General features: G+C 46.0%; 1 protein-coding gene across 4 annotated transcripts in view; it reads right to left on the bottom strand.

The window, feature by feature from the left end:
* The window catches only part of LOC118363811 (sodium-driven chloride bicarbonate exchanger-like), a 52559-nt gene extending 39904 nt beyond the window's left edge, over positions 1–12655 (bottom strand). The window contains exons 1-2 of one of the 4 annotated variants that reach the window (XM_052488644.1): positions 12245–12655; positions 10407–10454 (exon numbers count right to left, since the gene is read on the bottom strand). In XM_052488644.1, coding sequence (XP_052344604.1) covers positions 10407–10454; positions 12245–12292 — 96 coding nt within the window. In that variant the 5' untranslated portion in view covers positions 12293–12655. Of the gene's footprint in view, positions 1–8726; positions 9365–10406; positions 10455–10674; positions 10817–12244 lie in introns of those variants that run through there. The other 3 variants (XM_052488645.1, XM_052488647.1, XM_052488646.1) reach the window with 3 other exon arrangements.
* Between the last annotated feature and the right edge of the window lie 1434 nt (positions 12656–14089).

Below are 14089 nucleotides of genomic sequence, written 5' to 3'. Positions count from 1 at the left end.
GACAGACAGACAGACAGACAGACAGACAGACAGACAGACAGACAAGCTCTGGGTAGGGAGACAGACAGACAGACAGACAGACAGACAGACAGACAGACAGACAGACAGACAGACAGACAGACAGACAGACAGACAGACAAGCTCTGGGTAGGGAGACAGACAGACAGACAGACAGACAGACAGACAAGCTCTGGGTAGGGAGACAGACAGACAGACAGACAGACAGACAGACAAGCTCTGGGTAGGGAGACAGACAGACAGACAGACAGACAGACAGACAAGCTCTGGGTAGGAGACAGACAGACAGACAGACAGACAGACAGACAGACAGACAGACAGACAGACAGACAGACAGACAGACAGACAGACAGACAGACAGACAGACAGACAGACAGACAGACAGACAGACAGACAGACAGACAGACAGACAGGACAGACAGACAGACAGACAGACAGGACAGACAGACAGACAGACAGACAGACAGACAGACAGACAGACAGACAGACAGACAGACAGACAGGACAGACAGACAGACAGGACAGACAGACAGACAGACAGACAGGACAGACAGACAGGACAGACAGACAGACAGACAGACAGACAGACAGACAGACAGACAGACAGACAGACAGACAGACAGACAGACAGACAGACAGACAGACAGACAGACAGACAGACAGACAGACAGACAGACAGACAGACAGACAGACAGACAGACAGACAGACAGACAGACAGACAGACAGACAGACAGACAGACAGACAGACAGACAGACAGACAGACAGACAGACAGACAGACAGACAGACAGACAGACAGACAGACAGACAGACAGACAGACGACCGACCGTCCGTCCGTCCGTCCGTCCGTCCGTCCGTCCGTCCGTCCGTCCGTCCGTCCGTCCGTCCGTCCTAATCAGCCATGTTATAATCAGAGTCCCTTTGATGTAGGGCAAAACTGTCATGTATACCCATTCTATTTATCAGGCAGCATGGCTGTCATAGCAGAGAGTGGAGCGCAAGAGACCACCCTTGGAGAAATGTGAAGGGTGACCGGGGGCAGACCCTGCTGCTGCTATCCCCAGGAGGACCCACGGCCCCCTGGGAAATCCCCTCGTTCTCAGTGACATCATAATGAATTCCCCCACCTCCTGCTCCCTGGCTGCTAGCCCGTTAGAAAATGTACCTATGATGATGTCTTATTATAAAGTCTGGGTCTGATCAAATACTTTTCATCCTCTTCAGGGTTGAGTGGCAATTCAATTTCAATTCAGTGAATTCAGGAGATGAATCTCGGTTCAATTCAGAAGTAGAAGTGTCATTCATTCATCTTACGTGATACTCATTTTATTAATGAATCAAATTTCAATTATCTTGCTGGTCTGAGGGAGTTGGAATGGAAAGGACTCTGAGCCCACAACAAATATTTTTTCTTTTTACCCCTTTTTTCTCCCCAATTTCGTGGTATCCAATAGTTACAGTCTTGTCTCATCGCTACAACTCCCATACGGACTCGGGAGACACAACCCAACCCAAGCCGCACTGCATCTTGACACAATGCCCATCCAACCCGGAAGCCAGCCGCACCAATGTGTCGGAGGAAACACCATACACCTGGCGACCGGTCAGCGTGCACTGCGCCCGGGCCGCCACAGGAGTCGCTGGTGCGGGATGAGACAAGGATACCAGGATATCCCTGCCGGCCAAACCCTCCCTAACCCGGACGACTCTGGGCCAATTGTGCGCCGCCCCATGGGCCTCCCGGTCGCGGCTGGCTGGACTCGAACCCAGAATCTCTGGTGGTACAGCTAGCGCTGCGCCACCCGGGAGGCTCACAACACAATCTTAACAGAGACTTTGCTCATGACCTCATGTTGAAGTCTCGTTAGATCAACACGTTGAGAAAATAGGTCAATAAACGCCAACTGTCTTTCTCTGTGCCGGGACCACTATAGAAGGACAGAGTGATGCTCCGTGTCTTCTGTTCAGTTTGACAAATGAGACACAGCATCTCCGGCCTGCAGCAGGTTTCTGTCTCTATCTCTTAATAGCATGATGTTGGGGACGGGATCTCCTGCAGGCTGCAGAACACTGATGGAAGAGCGGCAGAGAGAGCGTCCCCGCCACAGATTTCATCTCCCCACAAATGCTAACCTTTTGCCCTTGGGGGGTGTAAATCCCAGGATCTAACCCTGGATGAGATATACACAGAACTGATTAAATCAGCTCCTATCATGCTCTCTGCCTGGTGACGACATCAGAGCAGCCAGCGTGGGGTGGGAGTTGCTCTCCGTGCCCGGACGCACACACACACACACATACATAAATGCACAGAGAAATAAGCACGCTAACAAACGCATCTCCAGGCCTAGTTCTGCAGGCAGTTAGTCAGCTTGATAGGAATGAGCAGAGAAACACATGTAGGGGGAAGCTGCTGTAGCTCTGGACTGAAAACCAAAGGAGGATGAGGAAGTTGACATCATGTAGGGGAAGCTGCTGTAGCCCTGGACTGAAAACCAAAGGAGGATGAGGAAGTTGACATCATGTAGGGGGAAGGGGAAGCTGCTGTAGCCCTGGACTGAAAACCAAAGGAGGATGAGGAAGTTGACATCATGTAGGGGGAAGGGGAAGCTGCTGTAGCCCTGGACTGAAAACCAAAGGAGGATGAGGAAGTTGACATCATGTAGGGGGAAGGGGAAGCTGCTGTAGCCCTGGACTGAAAACCAAAGGAGGACGAGGAAGTTGACATCATGTAGGGGGAAGGGGAAGCTGCTGTAGCCCTGGACTGAAAACCAAAGGAGGATGAGGAAGTTGACATCATGTAGGGGGAAGGGGAAGCTGCTGTAGCCCTGGACTGAAAACCAAAGGAGGACGAGGAAGTTGACATCATGTAGGGGGAAGGGGAAGCTGCTGTAGCCCTGGACTGAAAACCAAAGGAGGACGAGGAAACATCATGTAGGGGGAAGGGGAAGCTGCTGTAGCCCTGGACTGAAAACCAAAGGAGGACGAGGAAGTTGACATCATGTAGGGGGAAGGGGAAGCTGCTGTAGCCCTGGACTGAAAACCAAAGGAGGACGAGGAAGTTGACATCATGTAGGGGGAAGGGGAAGCTGCTGTAGCCCTGGACTGAAAACCAAAGGAGGACGAGGAAGTTGACATCATGTAGGGGGAAGGGGAAGCTGCTGTAGCCCTGGACTGAAAACCAAAGGAGGACGAGGAAGTTGACATCATGTAGGGGGAAGGGGAAGCTGCTGTAGCCCTGGACTGAAAACCAGAGGATGAGGAAGTTGACATCATGTAGGGGAAGGGGAAGCTGCTGTAGCCCTGGACTGAAAACCAAAGGAGGATGAGGAAGTTGACATCATGTAGGGGAAGGGGAAGGAGCCCTGGACTGAAAACCAAAGGAGGATGAGTAAGTTGACATCATGTAGGGGAAGGGGAAGCTGCTGTAACCCTGGACTGAAAACCAAAGGAGGACGAGGAAGTTGACATCATGTAGGGGGAAGGGGAAGCTGCTGTAACCCTGGACTGAAAACCAAAGGAGGACGAGGAAGTTGACATCATGTAGGGGGAAGGGGAAGCTGCTGTAGCCCTGGACTGAAAACCAAAGGAGGATGAAGAGGTTGACATCATGTAGGGGGAAGGGGAAGATGCTGTAACCCTGGACTGAAAACCAAAGGAGGACGAGGAAGTTGACATCATGTAGGGGGAAGGGGAAGCTGCTGTAGCCCTGGACTGAAAACCAAAGGAGGACGAGGAAGTTGACATCATGTAGGGGGAAGGGGAAGCTGCTGTAGCCCTGGACTGAAAACCAAAGGAGGACGAGGAAGTTGACATCATGTAGGGGGAAGGGGAAGCTTCTGTAGCTCTGGACTGAAAACCAAAGGAGGATGAAGAGGTTGACATCTATCTGATTTCCACATTTGGCGAGTTCAAGGTTGACCTTGGAAAGATGCCTGCCAATGGCTTCTCTCCCTCCTCTCTGTTTACTAGACACCAAGGCTCACTCTCCTGTACTCTATGCACTCCACGTAGATGTATTAGAAATGGCATGTAGCTGAATTTTCTGCATTTCCCATCAGCAATTATCCATGATTTATTATGTGTCATTTGACTATTTACTGAAAGCGCAGTCTTATTCTTATCCTAAAGTGTCTCTCTGGGAGACAGACAGAGATAAAGGAGGAGAAAGACGTACAGTTGTTTGGTATTCAGTTCAGGGCTACAGCAGCCTCCCCCATCTTGTGGCAGGGTAGCCTAGTGGTTAGAGCGTTGGGCTAGTAACCAAAAGGTTGCAAGTTCAAATCCCCGAGCTGACAAGGTACAAACCTGTCGTTCTGCCCCTGAACAGGCAGTTAACCCACTGTTCCTAAGCCGTCATTGAAAATAAGAATTAGTTCTTAAACTGACTTGCCTCGTTAAATAAAGGTAAAATACATTTAAAAAAATAAAACACGTGTTGCTCACTGATGCACCCTGCTCCTTCCTGTCAAGCTGACTACCATCTGTGCAGTACAGGGCCTTTTGGAACACAGCCTTGAAAATAGAGCCCAGAACAGGGACAAGGAAGAGCTTCATCAAACTATTTAATTGAAGTTTACAACAGTCCCCCTTTAATCTGGACTGCATCCGATACGCTTATATTTGCTGATATACAGATTTGGCGGTAGAGGTGGGATAGGAGGGGTATCGGTTGTCTATTTAGTAAGTAAGCTTTGTTCCGAGCCAGAATGGCCCATAGCGCAGGAGGCTCTCTCCTGTTTCTGTAGCGTGAGGCAGATTGATGTACAAGTACTCCCGCTGGACAGGGCGCCAGTCTATTGCAGGGCCTATCCGGCGTATGTGACAATAAAACATCTCATCTAAACAGCCCTGTAAACAGGTTTCCTGTGTTGAAGCCAAAAACATCAAGGACACACGTTCTTTATGAAGTGAAAAGGTACAAAAGTGAATATTAACACAATTTTTGTCTGTCAAATCATACTTTTTGTCGCTTTTTTCCGTGACAGTGACAAAGCAACAAAAAAAACAAGAATCAAGCCGAAAGCCTCCAAAACCAAAATCCCTCTACGGATTACAAACAGCAGGAGGCCCGGAATAGAATTACAGTTTCACAGGTGGCGCTTTCATTCCCCCAGCCAGCTAGCCGATCAATACAATACACCACTGACCCAAATCAGCCCCCAACTCTGGGACACGACAACTGACCCAGAGTAACCTAGTTGTCTGTATCCCAACCAGCCACCACTCATTCTAATGAGTTCTGACATCAATGGACTATTATGGAGTGGGTGTGACTGTGACCTTAGGAATCAGCTAAGTCCGTCAGTGTTTCCTGAGAGAGGTCAGACCACCAGGAAGCTAATTTACTTAGATAAGGGATGTGACTAGATGGAGTACAGCTACCACCGAAAGTCACTTTTTGTAGCAGGTTATGAGAGCATTTTAGCTAACCTCAACCCTTTTCCTAACCTAATTCAGTCCAGATTTGGATAGTGCAGACTTTCTATCTGTAGAGCATCATACTACTAACAAACTATCTGTTGATAAGCAACTGCTTGTTTAGGTTATGGTTAGGTTTAGAATAAGGGTTAGGCTAATGGTTAAAGTAAGGGTTAAGTTTAGGGTTAGGATAAGGGTTAAGGTAATTCTCTTAACCTGCTGCATATGTTCTAACCTGCTATGAAAAAGTAACTTCGTAGCTACAGTATATACCATCTAATCACTAGATTAGTATATACCATCTACTAGTATATACCATCTAACCAAAACTCTAAGCTGTACTAACTGATACTGGTAACAAGGACGAGCCACGAAGGAGCACTGGAGGCTTGGAGGTGATGACAAATGAGGCAATATACACTGGTCCTATGTTTCAAAAGCTGATATAAAAAAAATCCCAGGAATCTTCCATACGCACAAAAAGCTTATTTCTCTCAAATTTTGGCACACATTCCTGTTAGTGAAGAGTTATCATTTGCCAAGATAATACATCCACCTGACAGGTGTGGCACATCAAGAAGCTGATTAAACTGCATGATCATTACACAGGTGCACCTTGTGCTGGGGACAATAAAAGGCCACTCTAAAATGTACAGTTTTGTCACACAACAGCACAAATGTCTCAAGTTTGGAGGGAGCGTGCAACTGGCATGCTGACTGCAGGAATGTCCACCGGAGCTTTTGCCAGAGAATTGAATTTTAATTTCTCTACCATAAGCTGACTCCAATGTCGTTTTAGAGAATTTAGCAGTACGTCCAACCGGCCTCACAACCGCAGACCAGGACCTCCACATTCGGCTTCTTCACCTGCGGGATCGTCTGAGGAGGCGTGGGGAGGGAGAAATTATTCTGATTGGCCACTCATGGCTACACCCCTGCCCAGTCACGTGAAAACTATAGATTAGTGCCTAATGAATATATTTCCTTATATGAACTCAGTAAAAAAAAGAAGAAATTGTTGCATTTTGCGTTTATATTTTTATTCAGTATAGAACCTGAGTGAGCACACACACACACACTGTGTGTGTAACGATAGCACCTGCGTTCCCCTCACATGTTAGGTCAGTACGAACCGTAGCAATCTCTTCATGTCCAATTTTGTGATTAACGACATGCTCTCATCAAACAGACAAATGGTCGGATGGCTTTCAACAAAGAGCATGGCGTGTAGAGGTCTCAACTAGCGACTGATGTGTTCCCAAATAAACTGCACCCAACACTTTCAGTTCCCTTAAAAATGACTGTCAGATTAAAATGACTTCCTTTCTCATCTTTAACTCTCACACACACTGCTGGGTGTCATTCCTTTCTTCGATAACCACTCTAGGACCTTGCTAGAGATTTCCTTTTTCCTTGAGCATTTATATTCTAATTACCGTATTCAAGGAGATTATGATTTTTAGCACAGGAAATACATTCTTTTTTTTGGTTTGTTTTGAGTTCGAAGAGGAACTGGTTTGATAATGCACTAAATGTAACCAGTTGAATCAGAAGTGTTAATGCAGGGCTGGAACAAAAGCCTGCTAGAACATAGTCTGCAACCCCAGGGCCAGGGTTGCACATCCCGGTTGTGAACGAAGTCTTTGTTTAAAATGTAAACCACCTACAAATCATAATGACATCCTGGGACTTCAGGTCGACCTCCGGCAGAGAGAACAATATGATTGGCTGCTGCACTAGAGGAGGTGGTCTGCTGATGTTATCTTTCAGGGGGAGGAAGTATTATGGAACTCATTAAGAAACAATAAACACAGAGGATGTCTCCTAATGTTGACCAAAAGGTGTGCCTGGGTTATGTACCCATATCCTTGCCATTAAAAATCACAGACCTATCTGTTCACACGGGTGTAGGGTGAAGTTGCCCCTCGACGCTGACCTGAGGTCAGCTATGCTTTTTCCCCCCACTAATGGTTAAGGTGAGGATTGGGGGAGGGGACCCTGATCCTAAATCTGTACCTAGGGGAAACTTCACCCCGGAGCTTTCACACGAGCCGTTTCCAGGAAGCCGGGTAGGTTAGAATACAGCTTTCCAGGACACACACACCAGCCTTGTGACCCAATTTCCACATTCCTCATGTGTCTCTCAGGGAGTTCTGTGACGCACGGAACCTACGGAGATGATCAACATTTACCTTCATAGGATATCTAGGCCATGAGGTATACATTAAAGAACATCTCTACTTATTATTTTGACCAACAACACCTATGTGAATCTGAAGCATATATAGCATGTGACTTTTCACAAAGCCTCATCTACTGGATAGAGGATTACTGACTGTAGATCAGTCTAATGTGGATGAGAGTACTGTACATGTGTTTCAAGCCGAGGGGATCCTATATAGCTACAGCTAGTGGATTAGCATGGGCGGAGCCCCTTACACCAGAGCCATCTGATTGGATAAGGGCAGACGTCGTCACAGGTCTGATCCCTACAGAAGGCTGTGGTTACCGTGGCAATGGCAGTGTGCTCAGCATCAGCATCACAGCAGAGCTTCTCGAAGCCATACCTCTCTATCACAGGCTTTCCTATTCACTTAGTGACATCAAGACCCTTTAATCCAAAACCTAAAAGACATCACCAAACAGCAATGCTTCTGAAGTAGCCATAAACGGACAAAGACAAAACACTTTAGGTCAGTTTAGGTCATTTGCTTCTCTCAAAGATCAATCGGGTTCATGACAGTGGGTATAATCCCTAGCTCGATCTCCCACCACTCGCAAAATGAGAGTGCTCAAGACCCATCTGTCAGTAGCTCCTCGGGACCTTTTCCTATGCCAGGAGATCTGCAGCACAGCTAGCCTCTACTGCAGAACAACAGCAGTGATCAGGCATCGCATTAACCAACACTAGAATACTGAATTGAAAGCCATTCACTCTGCCCTGTAGTGACTTCACTGTTAATCTGCCAAAGCGTTCGGGAAAGCGTAAAATGGCCCGTTTGCAATCCATCAATCATGTTGCATATTGATTCTGTCCAATGTCACTGTCGAGGAATCATGACGTGGATGTGTGCATGATAAGTCTGCAGTGGTATACTTTCATAACCCCAAATATGAGCTAAAACGCCAATCAGGATATATTCTTACATGACCACAAACAATGTTGTGACGCAACAACTAATAGTTTAGGCCACCTCAACATCATCAGCATTCCCATCCCATTCTTTGTGCCACCCCCTATGTGCCAACCTCCCTCAGGTGGCACAGGCTAAACCCAGAGGCGTACCTGGCAGTTAAATCCATTGGAGTTGGGATCCAAGCTCCCCGATAACATGGCGCGTCAGTGTGGGCAAGGAAGCCCGAGATTTCTTCTTGGTTGTACAGTGGTCGAGAGACCGCAAGATGGAAGCTCAGAATCCAAGCCCCGGACAGAACCTGTGTTTGTCGGCTAAAGGTATTGGCGGTAAGGTCGAGCCAGGCTCTTCTCACCGGTTCCTCTTCCCCATGCCAGCCAGCCTCATCCTGACAGCAGCTTCGCAACACAAACAAGCGCTCAGACTGCCCAGCTCTGATCCAGACGGGCTTCGATGTTTTCTGACAAGCATCCATCCACCAATCCCCTGTGAGATTAGCGAGCTGCTGACATCACCGATGCTGGGCTGTGTGGTGTTGTGGCCCTCTTATCTAAGAGAGGCTTGTAGCTAGGTCACGGTAAGCAAAACACACACACACACAGACCCTTCTTCTGTGGGGTTCGAACTGAAAAGCCCTAGGACTTCTCACCGCTGCACCTGCCACATCTGATCCAACCCACCTCCACAGGGACATGTTATGAGGCGTTTCTACTCTGCAGTCATCCTGCGCACGTGTGTGTGTGTGTGTGTGTGTGTGTGTGTGTGTGTGTGTGTGTGTGTGTGTGTGTGTGTGTGTGTGTGTGTGTGTGTGTGTGTGTGTGTGTGTGTGTGTGTGTGTGTGTGTGTGTGTGTGTGTGTGTGTGTGTGTGTGTGTCCTGCCTATGACACTACTGTACTCTGTCTGTGCTGCATGGTCAGCGGAACACTGTGGCAGAAACATGCTGTACTGGAAATGGATCCAGCGCTTCAAGCGATTCTTCTGCTACACTACCTAATGACATACATTCTGAGTGGCAGTAGTACTGGATCAATAACAATTTAGGCATGGATGATAAATAGGATTGTTGGGGAAACTATCAGAAATGTGACGAAAAAGCACTAGCATCTCTCTTAGCTGTATCTTCCCCCCCCCTCTCTTCATCTAGCTCCCTCTATCCGCTATAATTAAACATCCAAGGGCGCACAGCCGGTCTAGGCACTTATCTCGCTACAGTGGGGCTGGCTCTGCACAGTCGGATCACCCAGTCAGACAGAGATGCCCCACTGATCCAGGAACATTTTGTCCAAGAGAACAGGGCTACCTCTGTCTGCTATACCCACCCTGCTCCACAGACCTCCCCCGTCTGTCCACACTGGATCCACTCCAGCCAGAAGACCAGCCAGAAGACCAGCCAGGCTCACTGTGTCTAGGATTAGGGCTCAACATTCCGTCCCATCTTTACTACATCACACACTCTCCATCTCCTGTCTCCAGCCCTAACTCCCGACACCCTCCCTATGCCCAATATATGCCAGCATCTATATTTCTGATGTGGAATCAGTGCGCTTGACTCAGGTTTTTGCTTGAAGTCTCCCGTTGATGTCAATGACTGATTTCTGTGAAGGTCTTGGTTGTGGAGCTCTTATCTCAACTCTGACTCAGGTCTTTGGAAGCTTGCCAGATGGATGTTCCGTGACGTTCGTAACCAAGACGGTTTTAAATGGATACCTGCACATTTGCTGCATGAAGTGGCTTGTCTGTAGTGGAAATCAAAAGGACTCATGCATCACTGAGCAAAAGTAGTAGGACGTATCCTGCATGCTTGGCTTGGTATGAAAGCAGAAGTACTCACCACATTCTTGTCTCCTTGAGGTATCTGAGGGCTCTGGGGGCCTGGTTCCTGTAAGTAACAAGGTCAAAGTACAACATCAATCCACAGGACATTGTTTCCATGCATAATCCAGTCTTGCTTAGCTACGCATCTTCACACTGGAAGTCATTGAGTGCTATGCAATCACTGCTGGTCCCCAGGTTTCTAATACAAGTTTACATGACATTTTTTGTTTGTCATACAGTGAGGATTTCCACAGAACACTCACTCCTACTATCACCTCACGTACCCACACAACGACTCTTAGCAACTATGGCAACGCATTGGGAATCAGGAAACAAGCTACAGCTAGGCAGCCAAGAGTTATGATGACAGGCCACTGCACTCTGCATTAAGTCAGTGAACAAAAGCGTCCCACGTCATAGTCAACCTGTGGTCAATCTACAGCACTGGTTAAGTAGGCTCACACAGACGCCTGCTTTATCAATGTAATTAATCAATGTTTTTTATTTATTTTATTTATCAATGTTGTTTTTCTTTTTATAATGACCTATTCAAAACAATGTTTTCAACGGCGTTTGAACAAAAGTCCTATTTCTCCTCTCCCTGGCTTTGAGGCGGCCCTTCCTCAACACGCCGTCACCGGAATGCTAAACAGGACCTGACCGCTGGAACAGGCACAGTCTTTGGACACCACTGAGTGTCGTCGCCCGTTTAATAACACATGGTCTCTGTCCAACATGCCGAAGCATGTATAGATTACGGTTCATCAATCTATGGCCGAGGATTGACCATAGAAAGAGTATGTCCTACAGGGTGAGAGAGAGGAAACCTCGGGTTCTTATTGACGAGTGGTGTATGTCTGTGGCTTAGTTTAGTAATACACCTATAGATCCTAATTGGTCCAATCAGATATCAGAAGAGCCCGATGTCCACTGTCTAGTAGTAAACTACCATAAAGGCAAGGGGCCGTGAATTTACAGCTGTCCTTAATTATAGGAGCTGGCTCTGTCCAAAAACTCTTAAATGGCTTATTTTATTTGCATCATAACCAGTGATTGACAGACAGACTCTGAATAGGACTTCACCATAGTTCTTCTACCTATGAAGACTTTGGTGATCAGCGGTGATTTTAGGTTGCGTCTGACTCGGGGTCTTGATGAACGTTCACGAGATGACAGACATTCCCAAATCAGCTCCACCATGAAGTAATCCAGCAAGGGACCAATTGAACTGGAACCACAGACACATCAACTGCAGACTCAACAAAGACATGGGCCTACATCATCCTTTATCAAATAAACAAAATGTGTCAGCTGTGGCATTAGAGGAGAAATTAGTGGATGTACAGAAAATGAGGCATTTGTAATAGGTAAATAAAGACGGCCGTATCTTTCTAAATCAGATGAATTACCGTATTCTGTAGGTACTTGATGTTGTAGCAGACTAAGCAACAAAAATTCGGAAAATGTTATTAGCCCAATTTGATGACAATATTAATGTAGGTCTATTGGTCCAGCACAACAAACAAACAAAAAGATACAGGATGGTCCAGACTAAAAAATTCGTCACAAACATTACGATGTCTCGATATTTGGGATAAAACCGTTGTCTTGGCAAACCGGTCTATAAAACTAGGTTATAACCTACTTACCTGTATTAGGCCTACTACAGTTTTGTCATTTTTATAATGTAATAACATACGACAATGATTTATTGCAAATGTATTGCACACACAGGCTGGTCTATGGTGGTGTGTTCAATCCCCACGTCGACAGTCTCAATCAACGATATGAAATCCATTTTTCAGTGAAAACACAATGGTTGCCTATTGTAGGTTGCCTATGGGACATCCTTACCGAGGGTAGTAGCGGCTCCATTTGTACTCCTTGGTCCGTTAGGTCCATATTTTCCTTTCCTCGCTTTCTCTGTAGACTTGATACGCTCCTTTTGTCGTCTTCTGTCTAGTGTTGCCGGGATAAATCAGGGTGAACCCTTATATATAAGCTGGGTTGATTTTCTCAAATTAAGATAAGCATCCTCCTCTTCCAGTCCTCCATCATTTTGGCATGGGGTAGCGATTCCCCATTCACTCGCTCAAGCTTGGAGAGTGCAATTTGCGCTACATGACGAGGTGGAGCACACGTGAGGCAAGGAAGCGCAGCACGATATAGATTGCGTCTACTGTGCCGCGCGTTGCTCCAAGTTTGCAGACATTTGGACCTATTCTTAAAAATGATACACAGAATATTGGTTTAGGACGGGTTGCACTCAATAGAACAGGATATGAACGCACGACACCGGAGACGCTCAGAATAAAACAGAGGTGGGCTCTAGTAGCTATCTTGACATATATTTATGTTCATTTGGGACAATATGTAATTAGGTATTAGGCAGGCTACCAAGGACCTATTGTAATTAAATTACCCACACAACAAAAAAACACGTAGGCTACTATATTTTAATGTTGCCTATTTTGGTTCTGTTTCCGATGTGCTTAACAAAGGATCCTATGATTGCTGCCTGACCCATGAAATTAGCCTATAAAGCAATTCATTTGCTCTATTGCAATCCACGAGAGAAAATTGGGACCGTAAAATGCATGCAGATAACCATGAACCATTTATACCATCGCCCACATGTGTGCGCAGTGAGATGGGATACACAGCACATTGATTCATTCACCCATTTATGAAGTCGTTGACTGAAATCCTTTGGAAAAAACGTTACATTGGTGCCACCTGGTGTTCAATGGGATCTGTCAAATCAAACTGAAATATTTGATTAATAAATTGGCGTAATTTTCAGTAGTCAGCTCATTTCTCTCAAAATTCAATGATCCTTATTAATCAAGCAGGAATATATTACAAATATAAAACAAATATCAACAGAAAAAAAACAAATATCTCAAATCACATCGAGATATTAGATTGAAATGAATGCCCATTAAAACCAATGAATACCCGTTTCAGGTCAATTCTATGGTACAACTCAAGATAAAGTTGTTAATCGACTGATTGATAGAATGTATTGGGTAGTTAAACGCAGTAGGCTGCTCCAGATGGCGACAACATCACATACATCAAAAATAATCGAGGATTAAAAAAAACACTATAAAACCCGATGGCTTATTTCCATTGTGGTCCTCATTTTTCAGCAAGGCGACAGGTGGGAAAGACCAACACGTCACATGCACTCAATGCAATTAAAGACAACAAATGCAATTTACAGCAATCCATTTACAACAACAACATCTACGGTACAGAGGTGGCCGTTTAAGAGTCACCTCGTGGGAGAATACCCCTAATCGAACCGCCATGGTATTTCTTAAACTATTTTCTGGTTTGTTTGGGACACCTTGAAGCTATTCTCTGATGAGTTTTAAGGTAGCTTGGTAAAACTGTTCCACTGAACAGCAGCAGACTACACACATTCGTTTTCCCCCATGGCGAGCTTAAGTCTGCAGGGAACCAAGTTAGTAAGAGCTCCTTCTGGTGAAGTACTAATGTGTCATTTATACAGCTGAAATAATTACCCAGACTACTTTAATGTCCCCAAGAAGCAATTCCATTTTGCAGCAGGCATAGTTAATATGACAAGATCACATATTGAAATGTGTGAAACATCAGAGAGAAAAAAAGCAACGGATATTTACAGAACATTTACAAAAAGTCAGCAGGATAGTTCAAAGGTCTTAAAATGTC

This window comes from Oncorhynchus keta, chromosome 30 (assembly GCF_023373465.1).
Source record: "Oncorhynchus keta strain PuntledgeMale-10-30-2019 chromosome 30, Oket_V2, whole genome shotgun sequence".
In the NCBI taxonomy this organism is placed as follows: domain Eukaryota; kingdom Metazoa; phylum Chordata; class Actinopteri; order Salmoniformes; family Salmonidae; genus Oncorhynchus; species Oncorhynchus keta.
This window is presented reverse-complemented; position numbering and strand designations above follow the sequence as displayed.